The sequence below is a fragment of the Sceloporus undulatus genome, chromosome 3 (genome assembly GCF_019175285.1).
Source record: "Sceloporus undulatus isolate JIND9_A2432 ecotype Alabama chromosome 3, SceUnd_v1.1, whole genome shotgun sequence".
NCBI lineage: Eukaryota > Metazoa > Chordata > Lepidosauria > Squamata > Phrynosomatidae > Sceloporus > Sceloporus undulatus.
Window position 1 is genome coordinate 254,567,034 of NC_056524.1, and position 15,626 is coordinate 254,582,659.

The window sequence follows — 15,626 nt, forward strand, 5'->3', positions numbered from 1 at the left end:
ACAAATGTTAATGGGAAGGGAAATGATCAGTCCTCTCTGTCAAAGGTTAGATGTTGATAGGGAAAGGATAGTCAAAGTAAAATGTTGATAAGCATAAGTCATCAAGGCAGGGTTGGCTTCCATGATACAAATATGGTATATTTTTTGCAGATGAAAGATTCCATGTCATGCGCCTGGGAAAAAATGTTTTAGCAGGAGCCTTGCAAACGTACTCACTAGTTCCTTGGGGTAACAGTGGTAAAACCCCAAAGGTAACTGAACCAAGCAAGTAAGAGAAGAATGCAAAGGCAGAGGCAGACAATGGAGGTGGGGCCCAGTAACATACAGGAAATTTGGCTGGACAGCTCAAAAGTTCCAACACCCGTATGTGCTTCTATGTGTTGAGCACGTGCACATGTTTACTGGAAACCAGTAAGTTGAACCTGAAATCCTAATAGGGTATGAATACTGCTTTAGAGGCAAAGTTTGCTCCACAGAGGGTCCTGAGTTAGCCCTATATTTTCCTAAGCCATATCTTCTGTTGTGAAGTGAATCCAGTGTGTAATTTGCCTGCTGTTCAGGAGAGCAAAAGGTGCTCAGGGATTTTAATCATTGTCGATAACAACTAGATTCCCATCCACCCTGTGTCATTTGCTTTCCCATTTGAGAAAGCCAACAGCATGCAGATACATCCCCAGTGTGATCAGAGATCATCTCAGAGATGTACTTTGCCTGCCCTACAGCCTCCCCAGAGGGAGAAAGATTATGTAAAGAAAATCATCCCAACCATGGCACTAGCAAATCTCCCCAATTTCAAGAGGAGACAAATTGGAAACTACAGAAAATTTAGGTCAGTGTGACATCAATATTGATTGATATGGTAGACCAGATTATTAAGGTATCAACCTGTCAGCATCTGGGGAAAAAATAATTGATTAGTAGGGGTCAATGTGGATTTTTCAGGAAGAAGAGTCCCAAGTAAAACTTGGAGTGGATTCCAGTGGCTCCAGTGTATTATATTGTAGAATGTATGGCATAGGCAGACTTATTTTTATCTATTTTATTGATTGTATGTACAGCACTGTGTAAATCTACAGTGCTATATAGATAAAGTGTAATAATAATGTCAGTGAGTTTAAAACCCACTCCAGATTTTACTTTGAACTGTTCCTCCGAAAGCGATGTGGAATGGGAAACAGTCAGAGTGGGAGCCCCCACAATTGCCATGGTCATGCACCAGCTGCTGGAAAGAGATGAATGAAGCAAGCTACTATCTCTTCAGAGAGCCTATAGCCAGCCTGGGCAGTGATGTCACATAGCTGGCACCTCTGACTAGACTCTGCTTCACACCATTCAGTGGCAATGGTAGTAAGGTGTTTGGTTCTTCTTCCCCAGCCATCCAGTCGAAGGAGTGCTTGTGATGGCTGGGTCTCCAGTCATCTGGGAACTTCTCCTGAACTACAAAGGGTTAATCTGGGAGGAGGAACATGCTAATGAAAGATGACATCACATGCTAATGAGCTGTGACAGCATAGCTGATGTAAGGTCTAACTGACCAATCAGAGAGTAGGACCGCGAGATTCAAGAACTTTCTATGGGAAATCTTTAAAAGGACTTGTGCAGCCATGCGGTCCTTTGTCTCTCCCTTGATCCTCTCCTGAGGGGGAAACCAGATGCTGTCTCTTTGAGTCTGGGAGACACAGACTCAAGGGAATGCAGGTCGAGAGGCCAGGGGGCCCTCCCTGCATCCAGGAACTCAAAAGGACTACAAATCCCATCTGCTGTGAGTAGTTAGGAATGTGTTAGCTAGTGCGTTTAGGCCTTTTGTTATTTTCAACAATGGCTTGTCTGGAATGAATTCTGTAACTATGTTCTTTGACCTGCAAGGCAAAGGGGCTTTGCAAGAGTGTTATAAATTCTTTCTATCCTATTCTACCCCTTTTTAAAATAAACTTCTTTCTTAAAAAGCATCTGCTATCTCTATACTCCTATACACGCGCCTTAACTCGGTTACTGGTTGTTCTGGGTTGGCAAGAAAGGAAACTAGATCTCTCTCTCTCTCTATCCCTCACAAGTCTCAGTGTGTGTGTGGGGGGGGGAGGAATTAATTCACTGAGTGGTGGCAGCGCGACTATAGGACCTCCAGGGGTCTCATTCTGCTCAACAGGGAGCGAGAATGGAGATCTAGGAGATCCTAGAGGGGAAAGTGTGACAAGAGGGGACTCCCTGGGAGTAAAGGGCCACGCACAGGGTGCCAAGGGCTCCAGGGAAAGGCCCCCAAGTCACCACATGGTTGGCAGCGGTGGTTTTCCGGACTGTTGGAAACATTGCTTGCTGGGGCAAGAGTGTGTTCCGCTCTTGGAGTTTGATTTCAGTGTGATGCTCTGAAGAAGTTCTCTGTTCTCTTTCTCTCTATCTCTCTCCGCACTCTCTCTCTTGTGCTCCACTGACGAAGGGTTAAGGAGAAATAGTGCTGGCTCTTTCACTTCTGTTCTTTGCTTTGGGAGGAGGCCTTTTCAAACTGAAAGAGGCTTGAGTTTTGCTTTTCTTTCCTGCTCTCTCCTTGGTGATTGGAGGGGATAGGGTCGGGTGGCTCCTGTTGCCTGTGTGTGTGTTTGAGCTGTTTGCAAAAAAGGGGGGTGGCTTTGCCCACGGCATCCCTTTAAACCTAACAGGCAGAGATCAAGCTTGCTAAAAAGCTGTGATCTGATCACTTTGCTGAAGGGGTGCTGGAGACAAAGAAATTGCAAAGTCGCCAGTGATTTTTTTTCTTTCCTCTTTCTTTTCCCTCTCTCCAAGTGGGGGGGAGGAGGGAATCAAGGAGAAGTTGCTAGGGGCAACACAGGGATCCCTTTGATCCTCTTGCCTGGCAGGACCAAATGGTCAATTTCCTGTTCTGTGGTCTTTCTCTTTCTTTCTGACTAAGGAAAGGGGAGGGGGACATTTAGCCCACTCAAGGAGGGGCTGCTTCTTTTCTCAGTGAGCTTTACACAGGCCAGTTTTTTTCCTGTGGCTACTGACGCCTGGAAACACCATCTAGTGGTGGAGTTGGAGAACTGCAGGAAGGGAACTCAGTTTCTTCTCTCCTTTACATTTCTGGCTCCCAAAGATTGCAGCGTGTTCTGCACACATCCTCACTTCATGCAAGCCATTGTGTTTGTTATTTTTTATTATTAGTCCTTTCGCGTTATACTTTATAGTTAGTTGTTTAGTCTATGCACCTGCGCTCTGGCAAGGTCACTACCATGGCTGATAAAACCCAACATACCTCAAGGGAGGAAGTGGTGACTGTATCGCCGTCTCCGAGCCCACCGTCCCCAACCCACGTGGATATGTGGACTCACATGATGAAAATGTTCACTGACATGCAGAAGGAAATTCAACGAGACATGGCTGAACAGCGCCGCCAGGACGCTGAGATACAGAAGGAAATGTTCTTGGAGATGCAACGGCGCAACGAGGAGATTCAACGAGACATGGCTGACCAGCGCCGCCAGGACGAAGAACAACGACGCCAGGATGCGGAGGAACGACAGCGCCAGCTGACAGCGCAGAACGAAGAATTGCAACGCCAAGTGGCAGACCTACGTGCTGGTCGCAACCCAGGCCAGCCACAAACGCCGCTGCTGGTGCGGGATGAAGGGCGACACCGACGCTTCCCCACCTACAAAGACGGCGACGACTTTGAGAGTTTCTTGGAGAGTTTTCAGCGGGTGTGCAGGACCCACGGTATTCAAGAAGACCAATACATGAATGAGCTTCGCCCACAGCTGTCAGGAATGCTTCGCGACATAGACGCCAGCATGGCACCGGAGGATGAGCAGAATTTCCACCTCTTTGTGGAGAGGGCTCGACAACGCCTTGGTCTCACCCCGGAAGCGGCGAGGAGACGCTTCAGACGAACAGACAGGAAACCGAACTCATCTGACTTCGACCTGGCTTATGCAGTTCAACGGAGAAGGGAGCTTTGGTTTCAAGTAGCTAAGGCAACCACACTGGAGGCAGCCTGCTTCCTCATCGACTTGGAGCAGTTCCTTGCACATTATCCCCCGGAGGTGGTCCAATATGTGCTGGACAAGAATCCTAGCAACATGCAAAAGGCAGCAGAGGCGGCATGCCGGTACCGGGAGTTTAGAGGAGACCTGCCTGCATTGCCCAATGCAGGCCATCCCAAGAAACCCCAACCTGCTCATCACTTCCCTCGCAAGGACAACTCCCAAGTTCAGCAGCCTAAAGCTGCTGCACCCAATCCACCTCAACAGCCTCGCCAGCCTCAACCCTCGCAACCACAAGCGTCTCAACATCCCTCATCGTCTTCACAAGGCAAACCTAAGGCCAAAGAGGCACCTAAATGCTATTCTTGTGGACAATTAGGCCATATTAGGGCTCAGTGCCCACAGAACCCTAGCACGATACATGTTATGGCTCAGGCCAAACCTCACGTGGCTGAGTCTGGTACAACAGTAAATCCTGATCCCTCCATGATTCCTGTTCACCTCAGGCACACCCTGTGGGTGGGTGACAGAGAGGTGGTAGCATACAGGGATTCAGGCGCACAGATCTCAGCCCTGCATCGATCCTTTGTGGACCCTAACCTCATCGACAACGACACCAAGGTTCTGGTAAAAGGCTTCAGGGCACCACCGAGTCTGCTGCCGACGGCAAGAATCCTCATCAAATATAGAGGATGGACGGGACCCTGGACTTTTGCAATTTACAGCGACTATGAATGCCCTGCCTTTGTGGGAGAGGACTTGCACCGCCATGTCCAGGAGGCGCAGCGAAGTTCCCCGCGCCGTCCCAGACCCACTGGTGCGAGCATATCTGTCAAGCCTGTGCATGCCCTCTTGTTCTCCTGCAACTATTCCCTCAGTCCATGCCACTGCCTAGCAAAACATTCCCTTGCATGTAAAGACAATAAGCTTTAAAATGGTATCCCTTTCCCATCCAATAATCCCTATGGCCAGAGAAGCTTCAGGATTCCTTCAGGAAAAATAAAAGTCAATTAGTAATGCTTCCACTTCCCAGTCCATAATCACCTCAACCTCACAAACAACTTGCCCATCAAAAGTAAAAACCTGCCATCCTAATCCCTTTAAACCAAAAAACGAACCTCCACTCTTTTGACCTTTTATATAGCCACAACCATTAATTCAATGGGTGGGCAAAAGAATGGTGCATGCATTAAATATACAAATAAATTATACTGCGTATAATTTAGATGATTGAAAGAGTGAGTCATCAAAAAATGACCCTCAAAACACAGAGGGTGCATGTAGTAACTCACTATCCTGCTATATGAGTTCTTGAGTGGAATGCCACAAGGTTTTGTCTTAAGTCTTGTGATGTTTGACATTTTTATAAATGAGGTGGATCAAAGTGTAGAGAGGAAAAGATGTGTGAAAGGAAGGGTAATTTGCACCATAGAACATGGGAACAAGATTCAAAAGGAAATAGCCACGAAGGACCAAAACGAATAAGATTCAGCAAAGATTTATGGCATCTTAAAGACAAAGTTTTATTTGGCATAATGCCAAATAAAATCGGTCTTTAAGATGGCACAGGCTTTATTGTGCTTGCCTTGGCAGACTAACATGGCTTCCCCACCTTGGAAAGATGAAATTAACAGGTAAATATAATTTCTTGCATTTAAGTACAAACAGTCAGGTGTGAACTGGTTTGAAGGCAGTACATGTCTCGTGCTGCATAATGAGGAGCGTAATGCCCAAGTCAGGAGAAAAAAATATTTCTGCTTGCTTCTGCATTAGGAAGGGCATATTTGTGGTGTTTAGTCCAGTTCAGGAAAGCATTTTAAGAAGGTGATCGGGAAATTACAGTTTGTTCAGACAAGTACAGCTATAGTGGTCAGGCGTCTGAAAATTAAGTCATGTGGGAAACACTTGATTAAGTCTGGTATGTTTAGTTTGGGGGGGAAATGAGATTATAGTTTTCTTCAAATATCTTAAAGGGTATCATGCAAAAGGTGGAGCAGATTTGTTATCTGTTGCTCCTGAGCACAAGCCTATAACCGCTTTGTGGATATAATAGGGAAGCAAATGTCAGGGGTAGTAATTGAAACTTCCCAGTAAAAAAATGCCTCTGGAGGTTGTCAGCTCAGCTTTCATTCATTGGGGATATTTAAGCAGAGACTGGGTGCTAGTTTGTGAGGGATGCCATCTCCACATCCTGCATTGCAGAGCCTGCATTGAGCAGGGTGTTGCTGTAGATTATCAGCAAGATACTTTCCAACTCTGTGATAAGTTAAATGTATGTTTCTCTGTTTACATCTAATAAGATACCTGAGTCATTGGCATGATGCTAGTCCAAACCTGTGACTGTGACCTGTGGAGGAGGATATCTCCAGTACTTGTCAAGGAAAAGTACTGTGAGCCCAACTTTTGGGCCCTATATGCATGTTGTTGTTCTGTGCCTTCATCATTTCTGACTTACAGGGACCCTAAGGTGAACCTGTAATAGGGCTTTCTGGCACGATTTGTTCAGTGGGGGTTTATCATCGCCTTCCTTTGAGGCTGAGAGGTTGTGACATGATTTTCCGTGGTAGAGTGGGGATTAGAACCCTGGGTATCCCAGTGTCCTAGTCCAGCACTCAAAGCACTACACCACGTTGGCTCTTCCCACATGCATGCAAACTAAAATATTGCACTCCAACCATTGTGTCCATGTTTTCAGATGTCTTTGCAGCTACATGAACTAGAACAATCAGTATTTGTTAAAAGCAAAAACAGGGTGATCCCTGGGTTAAAAACTGAAGAATGCTAGTTTGTTAGTGCTGTGCTAGAACTGCCTGAGAGGCTATATGCTAGATTTATAAATCCTAGTTTGTTAATGACGTGTTCACACTGCAATTTAAGTGTCCAGTTTCAGCCTTTTAAACATCTGACTTTTCTCTCTGCGGGTTCCTGTATTCTGAAAGGAAGAGCTTTATAGAGATGATGGAATAAAGGTGACAGTTTATTAATCCTGGCACACCTAGAAGCATTGTTATAGAAGCAAAACATGAATTCTTGTGTTTTTAATAGGGAGGAGGATTATAACATTAAATCCCCTTAGGTATATTCAAGAGTACCTGCCCATGTTTCATGTTGTCTTTTTTTTTATCAAGTACTTCACTTATGCTTTGTGCTTGGATGAAGAAAAACTGGTTTGTTCTTTCAGCATGTCTGAATGGTAACATTCTTACTTAATGTCTGTAGGTTTTTTCTCTGTGTGGTTTTGCGCCTGTGTTAACTGTCCTTGTATAATATGCTTGGCGTATAACATGCACACAAAATATAGCCCTTGAACTTTAGGTGACAAATATACTCAAATAATCAAGGGTAACAAATTCCTAAGTAAATGGAAGGATTATGAAATACATTTTTTTAAAAACAAATTGTGAAACCTTTCCACAGATAAGAAGGACCTTAATCTTAAAAAGCTATTCCGTGTGTTATGCAGCTATAAACTTGGTATTCTACACAGTGTATGCTCAGCAAAAAGCTGCAAGTAATTCAGATATTTTGACAAGTATGTCTGTTATATTTCTTTTACATTTATTTGAGAATTGGACTATGACTCTGGAGACCAGGGTTCGAATCCTGGCTTGGCCCTATAAACCCACTAGGTGATTTCAACTAAGGCACACTCCCTCAACCTCAAGGGATGGCAATGGTAAACCCCCTCTGAAGAAACTTGCCAAGAAAATCCCATGATAGAATTGTCATAAGTCAGACACGACTTGAAGGTACACAACAACAAAAAATGGACAGAGATCATAAGGAATCAAACAACTCTGAAGGAAGCTACTCTTTGTGGTGATGTAGGAATAAAGTTTGCAGCTGCTTGAAGTGCAGAAGTGAAGAAGAACTTGCATCATTTGATGCATTGTAAAAGCAGCCAAAGGGACATTGCTGCCAGTTGACCGTCATGCCAAAATGTGTAGGAATGGGAACAGGACCAGCAGATTTTTTTTGCAGAGTGATGTAAGCCACTCTGTATATGTGAACACCATTTCATCATATATTCTAATTTGCCAAAGACAGGTAGGTGGAAGTGGGTGGTACATATTTATCTGTTCACAATATCATGTACAAGTACAATATAATGTCATATTCCAATAGTATTTTTTAAATTTTGACTGAGTAATCACTGCTGTAGTGGGATATTTTTCTCTTGATCTGGAGAGTAACAACTTGTATGCTTTTAGAGGGAATTGTGTTTCTGCAGACAGACAAAGATATAAATGTAAATTAAAACTAGCTACACAGAGAGAAAGTCAACACACACTAAAAGTCACATTATGGGCCATCTATTTGAGTAATGTCTTCAGTGACCGCTGTAGCTTTCTGAGATGTCATACCCACTTGGAGATACCAGGGATTAAACCTGGACCTTGACTCTTTTTTTCTAGCTAAGTCCAAGGAAGCTATTTTATGCTAAATCAATGTGTGGTGTCAGAAATGGAGTATCTGTTGGAATGCCCCAGGGCTCTGTTCTGGGTCCCCTTCTGTTTTCTCTCTACACACTGTCCTTAGGTAAACTCATTAGCTCTTTTGGCTTTTCCTATCATCTGTACGCTGATGACACCCAGTTGTATCTTTCCACCCCTGACCTTTCTCCAAGGCTTGAACAGCAAGTTTCATCTTGTCTCACAGCTGTCTCACAGTGGATGCGCCATCGGCGTTTGAAGCTCAACATGTTCAAGATGGAGCTTCTTGTCTTTCCTCCTAAGTCCACCCTTCAACACTCCTTTTCTGTCTCTGTGGACAATATTTCTATTCAACCAGTCCAGCTTTCTAGTCTGTTCCAGCAAGCCCATAGTCTGTGTATCCCTCAGATCCAGACCACAGCCAAGGCTTGCAGATTCTTTTTATACAACATTGCCAAAATCCAACCATATCTCACTGCCTCTACTGCCAAGATGCTGGTCCATGCCCTAGTGATCTCACGACTTGATTACTGTAACGTCCTCCTGGTTGGGCTTCCTCTTTCTCACCTCCGTCCTTTAATTTCTGTCCAGCATTCAGCTGCACACATTATCACACCCGCCCACCGCTCTGACCATATCTCTCCTTTGTTGGCATCCCTTCACTGGCTCCCACTCCCTTTCCGTATTCAGTATAAACTTCTGCTGTTGACATTTAAAGCCCTCCATGTGTTGGTCCCTCCTTATTTATCAGACTTTCTTTCCCCTCACCTTCCCACTCGGGCCTTCTGTTCTGGTAGTCAAGGTTGGCTGTCTCAGCCCAGGATTCTCTCTGCCCCATCCAGGATTTGCCCCTTTTTCACTTGCTGCCCCTCACTCCTGGTACCTTCTTCCCCCACAAGCAAGGGCCATCACTTCTTTAACCATGCACAGCTTGAAAATATTTTTAAAAATAGAATTTCCAAAAGGCAAACCTTAATTTTGCCATTTTTTATAAGGGACCCCATTTTACTACACTATTGTATTTAAAGGGACTTGAGTATCCACAGATTTTATATCCACAAGGAGTCCTTGAACCAAACTCTAGCAGATACCAAGGACCCACTGTATTAGTATACTATATTTTAAATGATGTTTTATTATTTCTATTGTTGTGATTTAAATTCTAGTTGATTCACTGCTTTTATAATATGCATTTTAGATATTACTATTATTGTATGGTTATTTTATGGTTGTAATCCCGCCTCAACCCATTGGGAGAGACAGGAAAATACATATAAAATTATTATTATTATTATTATTATTATTATTATTATTATTATTATTATACATTTCAGTGTACAGTATAGAAAGCAATAAGTCTCAGAATCCAAATGCAGAATGATGACAAGAATTTTACTTGAAGAAGGAGCAGCTTAAACCAGGCATAATTATGCAACTTGAATAAACTCTGCTTCTTATTTTCTTTTTAAAGGGGATCCATGTACTGTTTCCTCTCAGCTGGAATTGGAAGAGGCCTTTCGTTTATACGAACTAAATAAGGATTCTGAACTTCTAATACATGGTAAGCAGGACAATAGGGAAGTGTGTCTCTGAGGGTGGGGAAAGGAGAAAGAGTGAACTGTGAACTGATTACAGTAGTGAAATCCTGAGCCCAAGAGATAGGATACACCATTCGTAATATTCAAATACAGTGCTCCCTCGGGTTACGAAATTAATTCGTTCCGTGGCTAATTTCGTAACCCGAAAAACCTTCGTAACCCGAATTGCCATAGGCGCTAATGGAAAAAAATAGCTCTCTGCTGCCCTCCGGTGGCGGCCTTTCCATTTAAAACAGCGCCGGGGTTTTTTCGTAACCCGAAAAAACCTTCGTAAGCCGAAACAATAAATCCCTATGGGATTTTTTCGTATCCCGAAAAATTCGTAAGCTGGGTAATTCGTATCCCGAGGTACCACTGTATTCATAAGCATTAAAACAAGTCCCTAAAGGCCCATTGAATGCAGTACAAAAGGGCAGAAGATTCTTTTGACTCTGCTGCACAGCTGTGAGGCAGAGCACTGGTGACATGGCAGCCTAGACAGCTCACGTGTTAAAACTATTTGTCACTACTATGAAGAAAATAATTTGTCCCTTTCCACTGGGGCATAAGTCTTGTATTCTGCATTAAGCTAGTCCGTAGGTCACAAAATAATGTGCAAAATTCCCAGTTGTATAGAAACCACCAAGCTAGAAAGTTAAAAAGCAGAGATGAAAGGCTATAGGGGAGAGAAAGATTCAAGTCCTCACTGAGCCCTGAAACTCACTGGTCCGCGTTAGTCAAGTCATATTCTCTCCGCTGATTATTTTATTTTATTTTAGTCATTTTTATTTTGCATTTCTCCCAATAATGGGACTAAAGGTGGCTTACACCATATATATATTTTTAAAAAGGTATTAAGAAAATTATAAATATAACATTTAAAAACAATTAAACAATTTATGAAGTTAAAGCATTAAAAATATTAAAATGCATTTAAAAAGCTATATACCAACCTTAAAACAGAACCACATAGCATTAAAAGCCTGGTTAGTTTGTAAAAGCCTGATGGCACAGAAATGTTTTGACCTGTTGGCAAAATGAGATCAAGGATGAGAATTCCAAAGTCTGGGAGAGGCCACAGAGAAGGCCCTCTCTCTTGTTCACACTAAACAAGCCTGAGAGGGAATTGGGACAGAGAAAAGGGCCTGTCCAGATGATATCAGAGCTCTCATGAGTGGCTCCCAGAAATGGACCAGTGACCAGTGGAGCTCTTTGCAACAGAGGAGTTGTGTGCTCCCTCAGTTAGCAATGTGGCTTCAGCTTCATGCATTCATTTTAAAATATTTATATCCTACCATATACCAAAAGACCTCAGGGCAGCATACAGTAAAATCAATTTAAAACTTTAAATTTGATCTACTTCAGAAAGTTACTGTGAGGATACCTTGAACTATTTGGGGGACAGATGGATATAAATGTAGTTGGTAAATAAGATTCAACTGCATCGAAAATGGTATGGTAAAATATTTTAATATACTTGTTAGAAAATATTCCATTGTATATCTTTGCAAACATGAGCATCTTCTAGGTGTACTTGATTTATTCTCCTATTTTGTTTTGATGTCTGTGTCTTTGGAGGCTTTTAATTTTAATTCATCTTCATAGCAAAAAAAAAAAACTTGTTTGGAGAGAAGTATCATGTATATCTTTTTTATTTTCAAAGAATTGTCAGTCACCTTTTTAGAGCAGATACATGATACATTCTTAACTCAGATCTTTTATAAATCATACTGGGAGAAGGCTGCTTAAATTATGGCCTAGCACCTAGAACATAGTATGCTGCCCTGAGGTCCAACCTACCATTTTCGGGCAAGGTATTGGAACGTGTGGTGGTTTCCCAACTTCAGGTGTTTCTGGATGAAATAGATTATTTAAATCCATTACAATTTGGTTGTATGACCTACAGAAGGAACTGGACAGGGGGAGTGTGTCCCTGCTAGTTCTGCTGGACCCCTCAGTGGCTTTCAATACCATCAACCATGGTATTCTTCTGGGACGCCTCTCTGGGATGGGAGTTGGAGGTACTGTTTTACACTGGTTGTGTTCTTTCTGGAGGAGTGAACCCAGAAGGTGGTGCTGCGGAACTTCTGAGTGAGATCCCTCAGGGTTCTGTCCCCTGTGTTAATCAACATATACATGAAACTGCTGTGAGAGGTCATCCGGAGTTTTGGGGTGTGGTGCCGTCAATATACAGATGACACTAAACTCTATTACTCCTTTCCACGTCAATCCAAGGAGGCTGTCCTCGTCCTAAATCAGTGTCTGGCATCAGTTTTGGACTGGATGAGAGCAAACAAATTGAAACTTAATGCAGACAAGATTAAGGTGCTCCTGGTTAGTTGGAAGGCATATCAGGGAATAGGCAATGTTACACTCCCCATGAAGACGCAGGTTCGCAGTTTGGGAGTACTTGTGGACCTAACTTTGAACCTGGAGGTTCCAGTCTCTGCAGTGACCAGGAGTGCTTTTGCATATTTAAAGCTTGTGCGCCAACTGTGCCCATTTCTTGAGACGTCGGATATGGCCATGGTGGTACATGGCTTGGTTACATCCCATTTGGACTACTGTAATGTGCTGTACTTGGGGTTGCCTTTGAAGAGCATTCAGAAACTTCAGCTGGTCCAAGGAGCTGTGGCCAAACTGTTAACGGGTTATACAGAACACGAAAAAAACTCCACTGGCTGCCAGCTTGTTTCTGGGCCCAATTCATAGTGCTGGTTATCTACGGTTGCCATAATTGTCCACTAAAACCTGGGACAAAATGTAGGAAAAATTCTAGACCAAACTGTAGGACAAGTACAGGACAAAACTCAGCCCAAAATGTAGGACATTTAAGGTCCTTCATTTTTCTTAAATGTCCTACATTTCAGGCTGAGTTTTGTCCTGCAGTTGGCCTACAGTTTGGTCTAGATTTTGTCCCACATTTTGTCCCAGGTTTTAGTGGACAATTATGGCAACCCTAGTATGACATATAACACGCTATGTAGCTCAGGTCCAGGCTATTTGGCAGACCGTATCTCCCTATACGTGCTGGCCCAGGCTCTGAGATCCTCAGGAGAGGCCTTTCTCTCTGTCCCACCACCATCGCAAACATGGTTTATGAGGACACAAGAGAGGGCCTTTTCTGTGGCTGCCCCTAGACTCTGGAACTCCCTTCCTAGGGAGAACGGCCCCCTCTTTGTTGTCCTTCCACTGGCAGGCTAAGACCTACCTGTTCAGACAGGCATTTAAAACAGAAGGTTTTTAAAGAATAGGCTGCATGTTGTAGTCTTTTAAAGTATTTTAAACACTTTTTGCTTTTAAATTATATTTTATTATTTTATATGCAATCTGTTTTAATATTGTAATAATTTAATTCTCTTTTAATGATAACACTTTTCTGTGTGCAGTTTTGAATCTTGTAAGCCACTCTGAGTCCCAGTTTTGGGAAAAGGGTGGGATGATGATGATGATGATGTCTAGAACTCATGATGTCTAGAACTTTTCTATATTGTATATTCTCATAAATACTTAAAGTTATAACTAATCTAGTATTGTTGGTTCCCCTCAGTATTTCCTTGTGTACCAGAGAGGCCTGGAATGCCTTGTCCAGGAGAAGATAGTAAGTATAATAACTTGGACTATGTAATAACATAATATAGTTTAATTTGATAGCTTGATGAATCTTTTATGTTCAGAATTACAATTGGTACTTGGAGACTGAACCTAAGAAAGAAATTAATTTCTTGTTAGCCTGTGGAGATTCTGGTTGATATTTTGAACATCTGTGACTTCATTCTTGTCTAATTCAACAATTAAAATTGTGTATATTAGTTTTTTATACCATCATATCACAAGACACTTATGCTCAGTGAAAAAAAGTTGCCTGAATTTGTATGCACTGATGTGGAATGAATCAATGTAGCTGAAAGTTGGTGAGGATTTGGTTTTGCTGTAGATGTTAAGTCCTATAATTCATGAGAATGTGTTTTTTCTTCCAGTAATTTCCCCTGGCTTTTGGGATGTTTCATTTATGCTTTATGTACAATGTTGGAAATGCATCCTGGTTATTGAATCAACATAGATTAAAGGCTTTCCCTGCTCAATATATTTATGGCATTACTCAAGCATGAATATGTCCACATCTTCAGAGTGCCCACTCCCTTCTCTCATCATTGGAATCTTGATTCTTAAAATTCCATGTTAGTTTAATAAATACATTTCAGGCTGAGATATCAAATAAAGATGAAATGAGATGGGTTTTTTATTTTAAAATAATAATGTGTTTCTACTAGTACTCTTAAATGTTACGATAGTAATATTGCCATAAAATGTGAGGGTCTGAATTAAAAGTATATATAGTGTTCGAAATTTGTGCTCTGGTGTACCACTACATTGTAGTATGGAACCTTTGACCTTTTGATGCTTTCGACTTCCAACTGCAGAAGCCTCAGCCAGCAGTAAGGGATTATGGGAGTCGTAATCCAAAGCATCCAGAGACTCAAAAGGTTCCCTACCTTTGTTGTAGTAGTTAACTGAGTGAATTGCTTTTCAAATGAACTTCAGACATGACATTCTTAGGTAGCTTGTAGGAAGTCACTGTCTAACATGCATATACACTCTCACTCCATATTTATATTGTGGAGTTAAAAATACTAGCTCATCCTTCCAAGGTAGTTCTTAAGGCTTGTGTGAAAAAGAAGGAAGAGTAAATAAAATATAAAGGCGGAGTAAATGTTACATTTTAGATAGCTCTCCATTTGAGATGTTTGTCTTTTATAGTACAGTACTTATAGTACAGTACTTGATATACAAATTATGTAGTCTCTTATCCTTTGGCAGTCCAAAATAAATCTATTTCGATATTCCAGACCTGTATAATCATGAACATGGGCTCAGTGATTGCTAGGAATAAAAGCATGCAGGTTTTCTATTTACATACCTGTTGGTTTAATATTTTTCTTAGAGTCTATCTATCGTCGGGGTGCACGACGGTGGCGAAAGCTCTATTGTGCGAATGGTCATACTTTTCAAGCCAAGAGATTTAACAGAGTAAGATTTCACCCTGACTTTTCTTTCATCTGTATTTAACCTCTAATATGTGTCGCTTTACCTTTTAATAATGTACGTTGTCCTTCTGCTGTATCAATAGTTTGCTCCTTTTATTTAAGCTGTGATACTGAGAAAATAGATCTTTCAACATTAAGTTTTCTTATCAACTTCCAGTCCAATTGACATTTATTTACTTTTTAATATAGCAAAAACTTTATTTGTAGAATTTGTTCTCATTGATAAGACACTTCTTTTCAATTGTGTTGAAGCCCTTAAAAGACAGGCAAAGATTTTGTGAACATTTATGCAGAGTCAGTTAGTTTAATATAAGATAGATAAAAAGGATCTGTTTAGTGTTTTGGGCATAACATACTTATGTCTACAAATGAACGCCACTATCATAGAAAATGAAGGTTCCTGACAACTAATGAAGCATATATGTTGTGCTTTAGGGTGTTCAAACCACTTTCCATACTGTGACTGCATTTAGATTAAAATATCTTCTTTTAATAAATTAGGAAATGAACAAACTTAAGCAATCAAACCAGGAAGTACCTAATTAACTATAATTTCCTGTGGTTTCCCTCTCTGGGAGAAGCCAGAATATTAGG

At 41.8% G+C, this 15,626-nt stretch overlaps 1 protein-coding gene across 1 annotated transcript in view; it reads left to right on the forward strand.

Moving 5' to 3' along the window:
* The window catches only part of PRKCI (protein kinase C iota), a 66,335-nt gene that overhangs the window by 25,577 nt on the left and 25,132 nt on the right, over positions 1-15,626 (forward strand). Inside the window, 3 exon segments of the mRNA XM_042458284.1 lie at positions 9,879-9,968; positions 13,535-13,585; positions 14,930-15,015. Coding sequence (XP_042314218.1) covers positions 9,879-9,968; positions 13,535-13,585; positions 14,930-15,015 — 227 coding nt within the window.